The sequence below is a fragment of the Mytilus galloprovincialis genome, chromosome 1 (assembly GCF_965363235.1).
Source record: "Mytilus galloprovincialis chromosome 1, xbMytGall1.hap1.1, whole genome shotgun sequence".
Lineage (NCBI taxonomy): Eukaryota > Metazoa > Mollusca > Bivalvia > Mytilida > Mytilidae > Mytilus > Mytilus galloprovincialis.
This window is the reverse complement of record NC_134838.1, coordinates 51,133,139-51,150,982: the sequence shown is the minus strand read 5'-3', so window position 1 is coordinate 51,150,982 and position 17,844 is coordinate 51,133,139. Positions and strand designations below refer to the sequence as shown.

At 34.2% G+C, this 17,844-nt stretch overlaps 1 protein-coding gene across 1 annotated transcript; it reads right to left on the bottom strand.

Moving 5' to 3' along the window:
- Window positions 1–522: 522 nt before the first annotated feature.
- LOC143077574 (solute carrier organic anion transporter family member 2A1-like) lies at window positions 523–13,559 on the bottom strand. The gene is made up of 10 exons (XM_076252978.1): window positions 13,484–13,559; window positions 11,930–12,618; window positions 11,272–11,358; window positions 10,183–10,419; window positions 9,402–9,566; window positions 6,252–6,435; window positions 4,298–4,436; window positions 3,087–3,241; window positions 1,903–1,967; window positions 523–965 (listed from the first exon to the last, which is right to left on the bottom strand). The coding sequence occupies exons 2-10, from the start codon at window positions 12,606–12,608 to the stop codon at window positions 676–678; spliced, it is 2,001 nt and encodes a 666-aa protein (XP_076109093.1). The 5' UTR covers window positions 12,609–12,618; window positions 13,484–13,559; the 3' UTR covers window positions 523–675.
- Between the last annotated feature and the right edge of the window lie 4,285 nt (window positions 13,560–17,844).

Below are 17,844 nucleotides of genomic sequence, written 5' to 3'. Positions count from 1 at the left end.
GACTGGTTTACAAGGTTATTATAGTGAATGTAGCATGACCAGTATACCAAAATGTTAAAAGACAATCACAAACTCGTATGACAAAATGTTAAACTAGTAACATGTTTAATAAAGGAAACAGTGTTAACAGAACGATCGGGTATATTACCGTGACCCTTGTTAGTTGTTAATCATTCAAAATCAATGAAAGGAAATAAACAACGACTGTGTGTTTCATGTAATTTTTCTAACTAAATGAAGTACACAAATGAACAAGATACATTGGGAACTAGGAACCGTTATCACTAACACTTTTTATCCAAAGATATTTAGGGGGAAAATCATGTCAAATAAAATAGAGAATGGATATGGGGAATGTGTTAAAGAGACAACAACCCGACCAAAGAGCAGACAACAGTCGAAGGCCACTTATGGGTCTTCAATGCAGCGAGAAACTCCCGCACTCGGAGGCGTGCTTCATTTGGTCCCCTAACAAAAATGTATACTAGTTCAGTGATAATGGACGTCATACAAACTCCGAAATATACACAAGAAACTAAAATTTTATAAAAATATTAGTGATGACCATTAGAATTAGTGATGAACATCCTAATTCCTGATAAATCACTGACATATTCATTGCATTTTACATAAAACTGACTTTTTTTTATGAAATTCGTTTGAGTAAAACACATATCATTTATGTTCCGTACTGGCAGCTTTCTCTGCGTCGCCATTCATTTTCATATGATCTGTTTTCTTTTTCCTGAGTTCCTCCCAATCTTGTATGGCCCAAACTTTCCATAAAGCCAGTAACATAAAGATAAGTGCAGCTGCTTTGTAAATTAGAACAGTTCCAAACATACCAATTCGGAGGTCTGCTATGTTGTATAACGAGCATGATCCCTTCCGACTGCTATCAGAATTCCATAGGATGCAAGACGTGTCTATTATCTTTCCAAAGACAATTGGTGCAGGAATAAATGCTAAAATATTTCGAAAAAATGTACATGTATGTTAGCCTCAATGTCAAATAAACTGCAAATACAAGAAGTGCAATCCATTTAAATGTACATGTAATACAAAATCCTCACATGCATTATCAATTGACCATTTATACTATCTTCTCGTCTTGAACTGGGCATTCCTAATTCCTTATGAAGGCACTTACATAATAGAACTTTGGACGAATTTTCAAAGGGTTATTGTAAATAACAGAAAATGAAGACATCAATCATTGTGGTTCATTTTTTTTGTGAGCTGCATAATCAAATATTTAATACTGATACAAACAATCGTTATATAAAAGCTGATTTTTTTTTTAGATCATCGTAATTTTTTATCCTTTGATTTAAGATTGTAATAAGATTTTTTCAACATTATCTTTATCGGTACAGAGATTTTTTCGTTACAGATGTTAACATAACCCAATAGGGTCAGCAGACACTTATGATAACTTAGGATCCTACATCCTGTAGATCTTCATATATTGCTTACCATCAGACTGTCCGTGTCATTCCTTATTACTTTGGATTCATTTAAATTCGTGGGTATCAATTTTTGAAAATATGATATTCTTGGAACATTTGAATTCGTGGTTCACTTGTTCACAAGAAAACCACGAAAATTGGTATTCAACGAATAATAATGAATCCACAGTATTCTGCAAAAAATTCCGGTGTCTGTTTATTGTTTTTCTTTAGTTTGTTTGTAAATCAACTCTTCAGTTTTCTTGTTTGATTGTTTTTCATTTTGTCATGTCGGTGCTTTTTTACGTAGTTTTACATAAACTATGGGTTTTATCATTTTTTATGGTTTTACAGTTACACGTAGCTGCTTTTATCGGTATCAACACCAATCGGTCACAAGTGGGAAGTTGGTATTAAAATTTTCAGCCATGAACATTGAAAAAAGTGTTCATACCTAAAAGAGAAGCAGCAACGGATTTCAATCCTGCTGCTGTTGATTTGTCACGATCTTCAACGCTCCTAGAATATAAAATCAAAATAGATTAATATGAGTAGCCTTGTATCAGTATTAATTATTCTAAATAATAAGGATGTTCTCATCCCAAGCAGAAAACCCTAGCCGTATTGGGCACAACTTTTTTGAACTTGTGGTCCTCAGTGCTGTTCAACTTTGTTCTTGTTTTGGTTTTCGTACTTTTGTATCTGGGCGTCACTAGTTAGTCTTGTGTGGACGAAACGTGTCACGGTACTTATCTATCCCAAATGCATGTATTTGGTTTTGATGTTATATTTGTTATCCTCATAGGATTTTGTGTAATGCTTAGTCCGTTTCTGTGTGTGTCAAATTGTAAAGTTGTGTCATTGTTCTCCTCTTATATTTACTACGTTTTCCTCAGTTTTAGTTTGTAACCCCGATTTTTTTTTCTATTAGTTTATGAGTTTCGAACAGCTGTTTACTACTGTTGCCTTTACTTGGTCACAGTTACAGGTCATATCTTTAACTTGAAAGATGTGGTTTTTCTTTTAGTCATATGAAACGTAACATACAACTTTAAATCCTTGTGTTAATAGAAGATGCATTTTATCAGGAAGATGCAGAGAAATAAAAAAACATCGGGATGCACACTGAATTTTTTATTTGTTATGCGAGCAACTTTTTTTCCTTTATATGGTCTATTCGGATAATGCAATTTTGTCTTCCATGAACTTTACCGCTCAGACAGTAAAATCCTTGTCTTGAATTTGCTGATTCTTTTGCTATTTGAACAACAGCTTTCAAAGGGATCAAGTGACCGTCTGTAGCAAGTCAATATATCTACCCCTATCCAACATAATCTCATTATCTGGTAGCAATTTGAATGTCCTTGTTGTAAATCTCAGTCATCCTAACTTGCATACCCAGAAAATTGCATGACATGCTTCCTACTGGAGGTACTTAATAATTTTTTTAAGAAAAAGAATTATATATATCCACGTAAAGTGTGATGGCTTTTTTTTTACTGTGAACTAGCCTGTTAAAATTGCGGTTCACCGTAATGATGTGGCACAAAACAAGTTGCATATCAATATAACAATGACATGTTCTCGTCCTTATCATGCATTAAACCTTCCACAGGAAATAGAATCAACATCACTTACCGAATCGTTGCCAGGAACATAGGCATTATTTTTAGTGAGCCACTGGCATAGCCAAGAACATTTAGGAGAAGATAAGGAATAAGTGTATTGCATTCAAACGGACACAGTCCAGCGGACGCTTGTCCATCGGGAATGCTTGTGCAATTTGCATACATCTGCAAATCAAGATTACTTGAATTAAAAAAATGTGTGACTTCATGATAATTTCAAAAATATACACTCATGATTTAATTACTTATTTTCTATATAGGAATCTGATGTACAGTAGTTGTGACAGTCGTTTGTTTATGTAATTTATACGTGTTTCTCGTTTCTCGTTGTTTATATAGATTAGACCGTTGGTTGTCCTGTTAGTAATTTTGGGGCCCTTCATAGCTTTTTGTTCGGTGTGAGCCAAGGCTCCGTTTTGAAGGCCGTACATTGATGGTTTACTTTTATAAATTGTTGTTTGGATGGAGAATTGCCTCATTGGCACTCACGCCACATCTTCCTATATATATTCTGTTTCATTTTTATACGTGCAGGTTGTATTAATGAAGATGAAAAGAGGGAATGTTTACATCTAAACTAGTGTGATTCTTTCACATTTTATTTGATTGCCAATTGAGAGAAACAGACGTGGTAGTTCTAGTTTTCTGTTGTCTTAATCCAATGCTTTCCACTATCTAGAGAATTGAGTTTTTAAGGAAAATCAATGCGTATCTTATTAGTTTAACTCACAACCAACCATGTTAAAAATATGATGATAATTAGACCTTGACATTGCTTTTGATTTTGTGCAAGTCCTTATCCGAATTGTTAATTTTAATAGACCAAATCATAGACATCCAAATGCTTATTCATATTATATAACTATTGACTTAAATAGACTATGCAACTTATGTTAACAATTGGGACATGTTTAACACAAATGAAAATCAAACATGCGCATACGGTCAGAGTCCCAGTGTTTAGGACGCACTCAATGGAGAATAAACTTGGCGCTTAACGAACAACCAAACTAAGTGATGTATTGACGTACGAATTAAAGAACGAACGCAGAGTTGTTTCCATCTCTCCGTCAATGTAACAACCGCTCCAGTAAACACGGATAAAATACGCGATATTTGATCTTTAACATTCATAATACAGTTTGATTTGTCACGATTCGAAATGTCTAAAATACTAATATTCCCGCCTTTTTTGCGAATTGTGAATAAGCAGTTACTAACCCTTCCATTTCTAACCACCTCTTTGCACCCAGCATAGCAAGGGGAGTGAAAATTTCTACCATCTGAACCACACACTGGAAAATAATCTTTAGGATCACAATGACAGTCTTCAGTCATATTTATCGGAATGGAATGTGGCCTGGAAACAAAAAACATTGATATTTTTGTTAAATGTGATACACTAAAATTTTCTGAATTTGAAGTAAGGTTGTTTTCTCATTTAATTACCGCTCGTATATACATGTATCCCTTGTCCGGAGAAATACTAAAACCAGAAAAAATATCGGAATAACTTTAAATTTGTCGGGCTATCATGATCATTTTGTTCTTCTTCTTTTGTACGTGTATGTTATCGAAAAATTCAGTTTTAATAAATTTTAAACTATACACATGGAAAAAAGTATTGCAACACCAAATTGAAATTCAAATTAAAAAAACACTCTTTAATTTTTGTTATGTAATTTGTTGTAATAGAACTAGTTAAACATTTATTTATTTAAATATCACCTGAGTTTATTTAATCAACAAATATCGATTCGATAAGTTCTTTACTGCACATGCAGCTACTGAACTCGTAAACAATAAAACAGATGTTTTTATCCTCATTGTTTTCAACACTTCAAATAACCAAGTTTATAAAGTTATGTGATTGACATCTTTTAATTGGTCATCCGCAACTCATAACTGCAACAAGATGGCAGATAATCAGCATGAGAGAAGCAGGTATGTCGCTGTGACAATTACACGTATTGTTGGTCATCATCATTCCACTATAAGATGTTTTGAGAATAAATTGAACAGGCAATAAACGATGTTAAAGACCTTCCGATATCAAGAAGACCCCCTCTAACATCTGCTAGGGAAAATCAAGCATGATGAATGTTGGTCAGAAGGAAATCCATTGCAAACAATACAATCCTAAAAAAAGAGTGATGACCATACAGGAGCCTTAAAACAAGAACCGTTCGAGATCAGCTCATCGCTGCTGGTTATCGTGCGATAAGACCATTTCGGGGACCTTTGCCTACGAACAGACACACAGTTGCCCGTATCCAATATAGTGTAGAGCTAGCCAAAGTTGGAAATTAGCATCGTGGAGGAAGATTCATTGTTCCAATGGAATTCGGTTTAACTTCCTTGGCCCGATCGTAGCCCAAATTTAAACCATATCGAGCATATATGGGACACTATTGGGCGTAAAGTGCACGAAAAGACACACCAGTTCAAACACGTCATGAAATAAACAATACTCCTCGTCAGAAATGGTTGCTGCTACCTTAGCAACAAATTATACGACTTATGGCAGGAATCAGAAGACGTTAAGATGTGGTTGTCCGTTTGAATGGAGGCTGCGCACAAAGTACTAATTCTTTGGCGTATAACGATTAACCATGATGTGAACAATCATCTAAAGATTAATTTTGAAATATCTGACATTGTAAAGTTCGACTACAGTAAAAGATGTTAAATGCATTTTTTTCGTACAAAAAACACTTCATTTTGTTATAAAAATTTTGGTTATATAAAAAAATGTTTTCATACATTTTTAGTTCCTTTTAATGCCAATGTTATCATTAACTACGTTTCAATATTATTTTACAAATATTTTATCATATTCTATCCAAAATGACAGGCTGATTTTTCAAGTTTTTAAAAATCAAGGTGTTGCAATACTTGTTTCCATGTGTATATATAGATTGGGTTAGGAAGTTTGGTTGTACCTTTTAAAAAACGAGTCTGATATCGCATCCTAATTTTTACGGCGATGTTGTTTATAGATCTCAGTAATTTGAGTATAATCAATGTAAAACTTATTGCTCCTTTGAATATTCGTATTTTCAAAGGTTATCAATTAAGCACAGTGGTAAAATATAGTGATAAATTTATGTTCTAGTTTATAATTGTATTAGAATCGATTTTGTTGAATTGTGTTGTATATTGTTAAACTACATACATATTAGGACCAACAATTTGAGGTTGATCACATCCCACAAATATAACTCCACCTCCAAAAACAATCTGGCCTGCATGAAGTATTAGAATTACCACAATAAACATTCGTGGAGATAATTTAAACTTCTTTGTTATGTATCCACCGAAGAAAGCACCAATAGCAACTGTTGCTACTGTTACAGCGGCTGTAAAAAGATCAGACATACATGTAAGAGCTATTATCTTCAGACGCACATTTTAAAATTAAAAACAACTATTTTATTCATATACTGGACACGTCTGAACAAAACATTACTGTTGGGGTACAAAATAAGCAACATGTCTTAAATTCTCTTTCCCCCTGGTATACAACAGGTTTAAAGCTTAAAGAAAAAAGTATAACACATCTATAAAATTACATTAGTGATATCAATGGACTGATGATTGTCTTGGTCGCATTTTCCATAACTTTTTTTTATTTTTCTCTTGTTAATGCTCTTCAACTTCATTTTGGAATTGGCTTTCATAAGTTTTTATTTTAGTTCCACTGATGAGTACTATGAAGATGAAACACGAGAAAGGCATACTTAATACTAAAGCCCCGGTCACAACAGATCGTACGATTTTTTGTCGTGGAAATATCTATAAAATAGTTATCGTGACACTGTCATGTAAAAAAACATATGTCGAGTGGTCACATAAGCTACGACATGTCCACGATAGTTCAACGATGGGTACACGACAGAAAAAAAAATTATTGTATATGTACGTGGGCTTGTCGTACGACAATCATGAGTTTTTTGGACCTATTTTGAGGTTTTCATATCATTGGATGCGCGAGTTACTGTCGTGTCACTGTCGTGCCACTGTCGTACGACTGTCGCACAACAGTCGTTGGTCACTCACGCGTTTGACTCCCAACTACGAGTATATAAAGAAGGCCCGATTTATTACGTGCCATTTGCCATTTGCTTTTAATATTACATCAGTGTACTATACTGCCAAAACATCAGGCGTCGTTTGGTCCATGACCTAGCCCACCAACGTCGGACGCTTCTCTGGTTCCCATACTGTTCACAGGGTCGATTAAACGCTAGCAGGACCATATTTTGCTCTTTTTGGAGTTCGGCAAGGCGCCTATGCAGTAGGGCCAAGCGTAATCGTTCTGGTGGAATAGCCATCCTCTTTAAAGGGCAGATGGTATGTTTTTCCAGACGTTCATTCCGCCGAATTGTATTCCTCTAATAAAAGGAAACTATGTTGCATGACGAACGTACCATTGTCGTACAACAGACAATCAATATTGTGGGAGAATCGTACGAAATTTGGTATTCGTGAGACAATCGTGCGACTGTACTACGAGTGTCCTGCGACAGTCGTGAGATTGTAGTACGACAGTCGTGCAACAGTCCTACGATTGTTTTACCTAATGCGGGGTTCACGCATTGCCGATTATTGCTCAGACGGTGGTACGACACGAAAAGTGAAAAAGTCGGATTACTACCCTCAATTTTTTGGAATATCCTATCCTTGTCTGAACAAACATGTTTAAGTTTGTAACAGATTCCTATGGGTCGGGAAGGGTCCGAATAGTTTAGCGAAGCACCCCGACAGTTAGGTGCGTCCCGTAACATTCGGGGAAACTCATCCGATTTTGTCGGATTACAATCGTGCCTATGTCGTGACAGATTCTGATGTATCGGACCAAAATCCTAAAAAATGTTCTGTGTATTCTGGACGGTGTCCTGTGGAACGGGAATGATCTTGAGAAATTTGTCATTGCTATTTTTCTGCCAATTGAGTCCAGATTGCATCAAGATCTTGTCGATTGCGAACCGTTTTTGCCGAAACCGTTCCTGAACAGTCCCGTTATTATAACGAAATTCGTCAATTATACCCACGTCAGAGCCCCGACAACTACAGAATACAATACGACTGAGACCAGACAAAGCCGTTTGCAATGCAATAGAGCGAACCGTGATATGATTACGTTCCGACAGTACCTAATCATTCCGAGTATGCCAGTTTGAATTTCCATCCACGATTCACAGGATCCTGATCAGACTTTTGACAAATTTTAATCGGGAATGGTCCTGTCAAGGACGGCTGTAAAAATCGTAAATATGTGCCTCAGCTTAAAATTGTTTATTTTGGTACCCACGACAATTTGTTTATCGCATGACAGTTACTAGACTGGTAAGACACTCTCACGACAGCCACAAGACAGTAACACGATTAAAAATGAGCAAAAAGGGGCATGCTCAACATATCGCGCGCCTATCCTGCGACTGTCGTACGACGATCACAGTTGGCCCACAATTTAACCAAATTTCATGTCGTGGCGCTGCATAGATGTGTCGTGGGTTCGTTGTTACCAGGGCTTAAGCCTTGTGTCTTTTGATAATTTTTTAACATACACAAGGTGACCCCTTTTGTGAACAAGGAATAAAAAAAACACGGCACATAATTTTGATATCATGATCGTTATGTGATCTCTTTTTTTAGAATCCGGTAGAAAATAGTTTTCAATATGAAATTTTGGTGAGGTCAATGCGTTATAGACCTGTTCAGATTATATATATGGATCGAGGACGAAGACCGGAGTTCAATATAATTAAAAAGACAATTACAATCAATACTTAGGAGTAAACAAAAACTCGCAAAACCAAAGGACATTTACATAAACAGTTATAAATAATAATTAAGAAACAACACAAACTCTACTAAAAACCGGCAGTGAAAACAGGTGCTCCGAAAGAGTAAGCATTTCCTACACCGTATACGGCACCCGTCGTGTTATTTCTTTGTTCAGTTTGGTAATGATTGAAGGTTATTATGTCTGAGGAAGAATATCAGATATGATTTCTGACACACTTTTGACATACATGTAATGGCCAATCAGCTCATGATGGCGATCGTAAAATTCTAGAGTGATGACCTTAATTTGATTGATTCATAGCCCTGTCTTAGCAACTTTTGAGAAAGCAGTATTCCTCGTTCAACAAAATCAACGTACTTTGAACTAGAAATAAGTCAAAAATGTCGATCGATAAACAACAATAACAAAACGCTACAAAAACAGCTATAACATTATATTGGATTACTATAACCCCACAACATTCCAGCAACAACACAATGAAAAAGGAAAAATCAGTTAACATAAGATACTTACATATAATTAAATTTGCTTTCCAAAGAGGGAGTCCGAATTGAGCTACGATATACTTGGTCTTAAAGGCAACTGGACCAAGCACAGACGATATATGCAATACAAAAGCTGCTAATAAAAACAAATACACAGGGCTTTTCAGCACTCTGATATATGAAGCTGATCTTTCTGAAAAAATGTAAAAAAACATAATAAAATATCAAAATTCAAAGACTTGAGAGCTAATTGTACAAAATATTTTGTAAAGGAATGCCTAAAGGCCATGCGTCGCTGATATATTTTGGACGTCATCATATTTTTTATATATAAGTAAATGTTTAAAATAACTATCCAAAGCAAATACATTTTGTACTCGTGTTATTATTGCGAATTTCCGTTTATGACTTTGCTTTTTTAAATTCTTTTCGTGAAGTATTTTTTCCTAGACTTTGATATTTGATATTTTAAAATTCTCATGGCATGATGTTTACGTAGAAATGAATGCTTTTGAATTGTAGTATTCTATAACCATTTCCAGAAAACTATTTTTCTAAAAAAACTTTATTTGACCCATAAAACTGGAATGTTCAAAAACAAAGCAAAACTATTAACAAAATTAAACTAAAATCAACCCTTTGAACGAGTTTCTTTTCAAACACAATCAGGCAAACCGGTTGTTAATTTTATATAAAATAATCAATAATTTCTAAATAAACCCCAGACCCTAAAAAGGTACATTTAAATATGGTGCATTATAATTTTTAAACCAAAATCTTATTCTAACATCAGATTGGTGAGTGCAAACCTTTAAAAATCTCCATTTTAGAAGCCTCTTTCAACGACCCAACAATCAGACCATTTTGAATTTCATGTTTCATAACGAGGTTTTCCTCTTCTTTTTCTTTCCTCTTATTTTTTTGTGTGAGATATCTTGGAAAGCAAAGAAGTGGAAAGGAAAAAATCAAGGCTATAAATCCAAACACAAAGAATCCAAGCCACCAGGCACCTATCCACCGAGGGTCTTTGGTAGACATGTCTACGTCTGAAATACAATTAAAATAAAAAATTAACATAAAAAATATACATAGACATTTGGGGATGGTTATTCTTGTGTTGTGTTGGTATATCACTGTTCCAGGTTTGGACCCGTATGGTATGCTAACCTACTTCGTCAGTTGCAATTGGTCTTTCGAGGAAAACATGTCTCATGGCAATGATATCACATCTTCATGATCCGAAATGACAGATCAATTTAGGGTTTCATTTTTATGTCCATTCAGGTGCAATGTGGTTGAAAATGTTTGATGTAATATAAGGTAAACTTAAGAGACTGTAATCATTGTTCTGTCTTTGATTTTGAAGAAAGAGAATTAAAAATTTGGTGCACACACAATAACCTACGTAGCTGTTTATTTTATAGTGTGCAGTTCATTTTTTAAAGGTTATTTCGAATAGACAGAAGAAAATGGTACAGTCAGTCTTAAAGATTATAAAGAAAGAAATTATGAAAAACTTTGATGACTGCACGGTCACATGATAAAGTTGTGTCTAAGAGCTGATAGAATAAATACTATTAGCGAATCAAAAGACGTGTTGCATACATAGTGCGGGAATTTCTCGCTACATTGAAGACCTGTTGGTGACCTTCTGCTGTTGTTTTTTATTTGGTCGGGTTGTTGTCTCTTTGACACATTCCCCATTTCCATTCTCAATTTTATGTACAAAATTAAATTATGTACATGTAGCAATAGATTTATTTGTTGATTGTAAAAAAAATATTAAGAAACTACAACTGACTTCCTTGAATAAAATTATCGATATGGTATAAAAGATATACATGATATACAGGGATGATTTTATTATTCAGAATCGATGTATAATTAATAAAACATACCTTCAAGCGTTACATAAATTCTACTGAATATACCACCCAGAACGTAGGCTAAAACTGGTCCAAATATGGCAGCACTTGTCAGAATACCTAAATTGACAAAACTGTAAATCTTCAAGCAGAATTATTGTCAATATGCTAATTTTGATAGATTTCTGTCATGCTAGTGTGATAGTGCAAATTACATTTCAACACCCGCATCCATTTTTTTAAATCTTTTATCTGCATGTATAAATTATGTAATTCTTCGAAATCGCGTTAGGTTGTTTCTGAAGTTATATTTGTTCCTTCATGAATTTGAGGTTAATGCTAAATGGCTGTTAGTCTTTATTCATAAACATTATTTTTAAGCAATATACCAGTTGCACAATTGAGTAAAAATGGTTAGCCCAATTGGCCAAACTATGAATCACGTGATATTTCCCGAAATCGTCGACCATAGAAAAGCAGTGATCATGCAGATCTTGAAAACAATCACCTAATTTTAAAAGTGTTTGCTTTTTCATGAAAATGCAAGATGATGGGCATTTTGAATTAGATATGTGCAGTTGCGAGTAGGTTTTACAATTTCAGGGTAACCGTAATCTAAGGTTTTAAATATTTTGACCTCGTTCTTAGAAAGATTTTGTCATTGTAATTTTCTGATGTTGGACTCACTCACCAAGGTAAAAACCCGTCTTATCTTTGTTTCCTTCGTCTAGGTACTGTGTTAGGAATGGCGTTCGTATAGATTTTGCAGCTCCCTGTAGTCCCAAACCAATCCCAATCAATCCAACAGACAGCGACTTCAGTGATTGGTCAATAGCTAAATTCAGAAACCGAGGTTTGTTTTCCATTGTTCTATTGTTATTGTCTGAATTAACGACGTCGGTACAAATTGGAAAGATCGACGATTCAGCAAGTTTCGTTGTATTTGCAATTTCCAAAGTTGTGTCGGTAACATCTTGTTTTGAATTCACAATAAAATGAGGCAGACTGCAAAGTAAACCGGATACGGCAAAAATCATAATTGCACCAAACAGCCATCTTGGTATATGCACTAGTTTTGGAATGGCCGCAACTAATATTCCAACAAGAAGGAATCCAATGTCATTAAAGGTCATAATTATTCCGCTTTCATAACTGCTGAGGGAAAATTGTCTTTCCAAAGTAGGAATTTGGGAATTAATGTAACTGGACAAAGACTGTGATGCCAGTTGTGGAAGTATAAAGAAACCTGTAAACCCAGCTGCCGTAGCAAACCTTTGAAGGTATGGAATGCGACAATAAAAGCCACATTGGTATTCCTGATCATCTATTTCATGTGATATATGACCATTCTTTTCAGTTTTCTCAGTCATTCTGCTATTTCTGTAAATATGGAAACATAAATATGATAAAGGTTCTAACTAATTTGACAAAGATAGCGAATTGTAACAGGATCATTTAAAAATAATTTGAATCATGAATACGAGGCTCGAATAAGAAATGTTGTAGAGTATCCCTCTCCCCCACCCCACACCCAATCCCCTATTAAGAAAGTATGCGAGCTCAAACTCATAACTCATACAAAACTGAGTCACTTAAAAAAGAGGAAACAGTAACTGTAATCAAAAGGAATATATAAAGTTGGAAAAGAACATGACAACGCAATGGCAAACAAAGAAAAAGACCAAAAAAAAAAACGCAAACGTCAGTGAATAAAATACAACTTATCAGACTGAGCATCAAGAATCCCAACCAAACCTGAATGCCGAATCGGTAAACAGACTCTGGCACCCGTCGTGATGCTCATGTAACTTCATGTGGTATTATTCTATCAAAACTATGTTGTAACATTATTTGGAAATAGCTTATTTTCAAAAAAACAATTATTCATGCTTTTTACCTATATTTTTTTGAGTGAAGGAAATTGTACTTTTTTTGGCGTATATTTATCATTTTTTGGCGCAAACACAATGTTATTTAAATGGGCGCAAAAGCAACGTATCGGTAGATAGGTCATAAAATGTTGGAAACTTTAAGCTTAAAATCACACATAAAAATGAAGTACTATCAATATATGGACTGCAAGACTTTTGAGTATAACTTTTGTGTGATAGAAATTCAGGCTCCTGGAGAGGATATTAAACTTAAAATGGTAAAATTTAAGATTGGATAAAATAGTACATACTTATTGATGTGTTACTTATCTAACCTGGGTTGATCCTATAGTGGGTAAAAATATTTTACTTACGTGCATTTGAACAACCTAGTTATTGAAGTGTCCGATCTGCATTACTTATAAACAAAGATTTATATAACAGAATGATAATAAGAATGATTAAGGGCAATTGTATATATTTAGTCTAATTAAATTCAAATGTATTCGTGATCATAAACTATTACATGACTGTATGTACTGAATACTGACCTGAAAATCTAAAACTGCATTAATTAGATGATGCATGGTCAAAAACTAGACACAATTGTCTTACTTTATGTGCTTAACCGTTTTTAGATAATCACGTCCACAATAGCCAACTTGTCATTTTCATGATGAAAGAGTTTGGACATAAGAAGCTGGGATAATCCTAATACATTCATTTGGTGATTTTCACTCATCTATTTCAAAATAGCGAGTTTTGTAAATGACTGTTATAAAATTAATAGTATATAGATATAAACTTTAGAAGGTAAAAAATTTAAAAGAAGAAAAAAAATTACAGATCTGGCAGTGTGTTTATAATAAGATGCCATTTATTGAAAATTTGGCGGGAAGTTATTCTCTCCGGATTTTTCATACATTTAACAAATAACAAGAATCACATAATAGTAAAACAAATTATGCAAGGGAAAGATGGGTGTAGTTTTTTTTTACTGATACTACACGGATAAAACTTGAGGATTCAAAAATTTCAAGGCAAGAGTAGCGATCATCCTTTAGAAGAAACTCACTATTGAAAAAGGAATAACCCACATGACACTTAGTTTTTAATTTGGAAACTGGCACGTTTTATTGTAGATTTCAATAACCTTGAACTTTAATTTCTTAATTTCCAACTTTTGAAATTGAAGCAATTAAAATCACTTGTTTGCAAATCTTAATAGCAACTTGTTCTACCAGTTACATATTTGACAGGCTTCAAAGCTATATCTTTTCCTCGACATCTTCAAATTTCCCATTTTTCATCAAGGTGAACTACCTGACATGAAAAACCTACTTTTCTAATTTTTAAAATTGTTTTCATCCTGATTAAGTAGGAAATATTGTTTTCAATGGACGTTAAGCAAGCAACAACCAAACAATCATTTTCCTAGGCATCTGATTTAATCTATGATTTCTCTGATCGATGTTAACGCTTACTTGAAGTATGGTCCACAATCAGCCACAATCCGTCACATATTCCTCGAATGTGACTTACCGAATGAGACTTATCACTGGTGTTGTACTAACTTTAGCAAAACGACGGATGCCACATGTAGGGCAGGATTTGCTTTCTTTCAAGAACACATTAGCTCACACAGAGTTATTCGTTCGTGTTGCTCAGTCTTTCTTTTTTCTATGTTATGTTTTTTAAACTGTTGTTTGTTGTATGACAAACTGGTCGTTTTTCTCATTCGCCTTTACGTTGGTATTTTGCGTTCGACTTATGCGTTTGAATTTCCCTTTGCTGTCTTTCTCTTCACTTTTTTCATTCATAAAACTGGCAAACGTGGTACCCCCTCCCTATACTTCTAAAACAAATTGAAGAGAGATCACAATGTGCAAATAACTCCGAGTCCAGACACAGATATGAACTAAAAAGGCCATTATTTGACCCTAAAATGGGATATTGTTATATTATATCTAGACAACAATATCAATGTATGCAAATTTAGATGATCGATTCTTTGTTTCTTCTGTTCATTTTATACATTGTTGACCGCTTCACAAGTACGAATTTTATAATGTTTATTGAAAAATGCCGTTTGTGTTTTTAATCTTTATTGTCCCTTTGAACATTCAGCACAACGTACATATATATATATATATTCTGAGTATCTATGAGAAGAAAGAGGGGGGGGGGGAATGGGAAGGGGGCATTGTTACTTGAAAATAAGTATTATATGTTTGAAAGAGCTATAATGCAGACGAACCACTCAAAGAGTGCCTGCTGTTGCAAAGGTAATATTAAGTTTTCTAATAAGGTAATTGCTTGACTTATTATTGATGTTGAAAGCTTCTTTCAGCATTCTTGGCTATTTCACTTTGGTCAATTTTTATTGGCGGAGGAATCCACTAGGAAAACTGATATATATATAGTCAATTAAGATAGGAATCGAACGCACCTTGCCACTTAAAACCTAAAAGTTGATTTTAGACGGATTTCTCAGATCATTTGGCCACTGAGGCCTCCCCAGGGTTTAATTGAGAAATCTCATGAATTTTAAGTGTTATGAGTAATTGAATTGACTCCTTTCCCAAGCAGAAAAAGTTTCATGCGTTATATGTTCAGCACCTTGAAGTATAAAAACAGAATTATCATTGATGTAAAACAAGACTTTTTAAACTGTCAGTTCATTGATATGATTAGATATGTGCTAGTTTATCACATTCGATTACAACTATTCTTATTGATATCAAGTTATTCAAAGTGCAAGGCTGCACAAAGCAGATTACATCATAATTAAATATATAGTTCCTAGTTGCATGTAATAACGTTCTTAAAGATAGTAAAAAGTAAAATCACAAAAATACTGAACTTAGAGGAAAATCAATTCGGAAAGTCCATAATCACATGGCAAAATCAAATAACAAAACGCATCAAAAACGAATGGCCAAGAACTGTCATATTCCTGACTTGGTACAGGCATTTTCAAATGTAGAAAAAGGAGGATTAAACCTGGTTTTATAGCGCTAACCCTCTCACTTTGGTGACAGTCTCATCTAATTCCGTTATATCTATACTATTAAACGAGAAGACCTCATATTGGGTGTCGCTTCTCCTCTTTCCATAATAAATTAATCCACACGTCTTTGTTTCCTATAGGTACAGTGCATAGTCGCTAGGATGAAATTTGAAAAAAATAGGCAGGACAGGAGTTTTGAGTAAAAAAAAAAGGCAGGATGAGACACTTGCAAAAAATAAAAATCAGGACGACAATTTAGGTAAAAAAAAGTCAGGATAAACTAGAAAGAAAAAAAACAGGACCGAACAGAGTGAAAAATAAAAAGGCAGGACAGAGATTACAGCTAAAAAAAAATGCAGGACAAAATTTTTCATCCTAGCCCCCCATAAAAATCAAATGGTAGCTCCCTTATTTATATAGTAATGAATGTTCATAATATACAGATAAGCGCTAAAATTATTCATGTGAACTTTTGATACCTTTTCTGAAATTCTCAAGTCATTAAATCTTTTACAAAATTCATTGATTACAAAAAAAAAGAAGATGTGGTATGATTGCCATGTTCAGACAACTCTCCACAAGTGACCAAAATGACACAGAAATTAACAACTATAGGTCACCGTACGGCCTTCAACAAAATCATTAAATCTTTTACAAAATTCATTGATTACAAAAAAAAAAAGAAGATGTGGTATGATTGCCATGTTCAGACAACTCTCCACAAGTGACCAAAATGACACAGAAATTAACAACTATATGTCACCGTACGGCCTTCAACAAAGAGCAAAGCCCATACCGCATACTCAGTTTCAAAAGACCCCGAAATGACATTGTAAAACAATGCAAACGAGAAAACTAGCGGCCTTATTTATGTAAAAAAAATGAACGAAAACCGAATATGTACATTTGTAACACATAAACAAACGACAACCACTGAATTACAGGCTCCTTACTTAAATGTTCATAACATACTAAATGTATGTTCATATTGAAATTGATAGAAAACCAAAAATTGGGAAATTTGGAAATAAAGGTGAGGGTAAAAAAAAAACCATTTCCTGTCCCCAATAACCTATGACTTATGATACTTTTGCTGAAATTGTCCAGTCATTCTCATGTATTTTACAGAATTCTTCCAACAACACTTTACATACTTTAAACTACGCTCTGAATGCCCGCGATTTCGCGGGTGTGTTCTAGTATTCATTGATGCGTTAACTAGACAGACACAATTATAAATAAAACAGTCAAAATATGGGTACATCAGTCATCATCGTATAACAATTTTAAAAGGAACAATTTAACAGAACACAAAAACATCTATCTACAAACACATTCATTGATTTGTGTGTCTGACATCAGAATTAAATATATAGTTCCAAGAACTGTCATATTCCTGACTTGGTACAGGCATTTTCCAAAAGTTATATACAGAATTTATAAGAATCCACATATAGTAAATTCCACTACGCGATTGAATGATTTTGACGTTTATGGTTCAACGTATTTTGTAATTCACAATAGAAATATATCATATTGACATAACATAGAACAATATCATACTGACGGGATCTTTTAAAGTACAGAGTCACGTTATAAGAACCAAAGAAATATAAAAAGTCGCATATACAAAACACGCCACCAAAAAATGAAAGACAATACAAACACATTGACGAGATGTATAAGTACCGAGCCACGTCAAACGGATATCAGATAAAACCATTC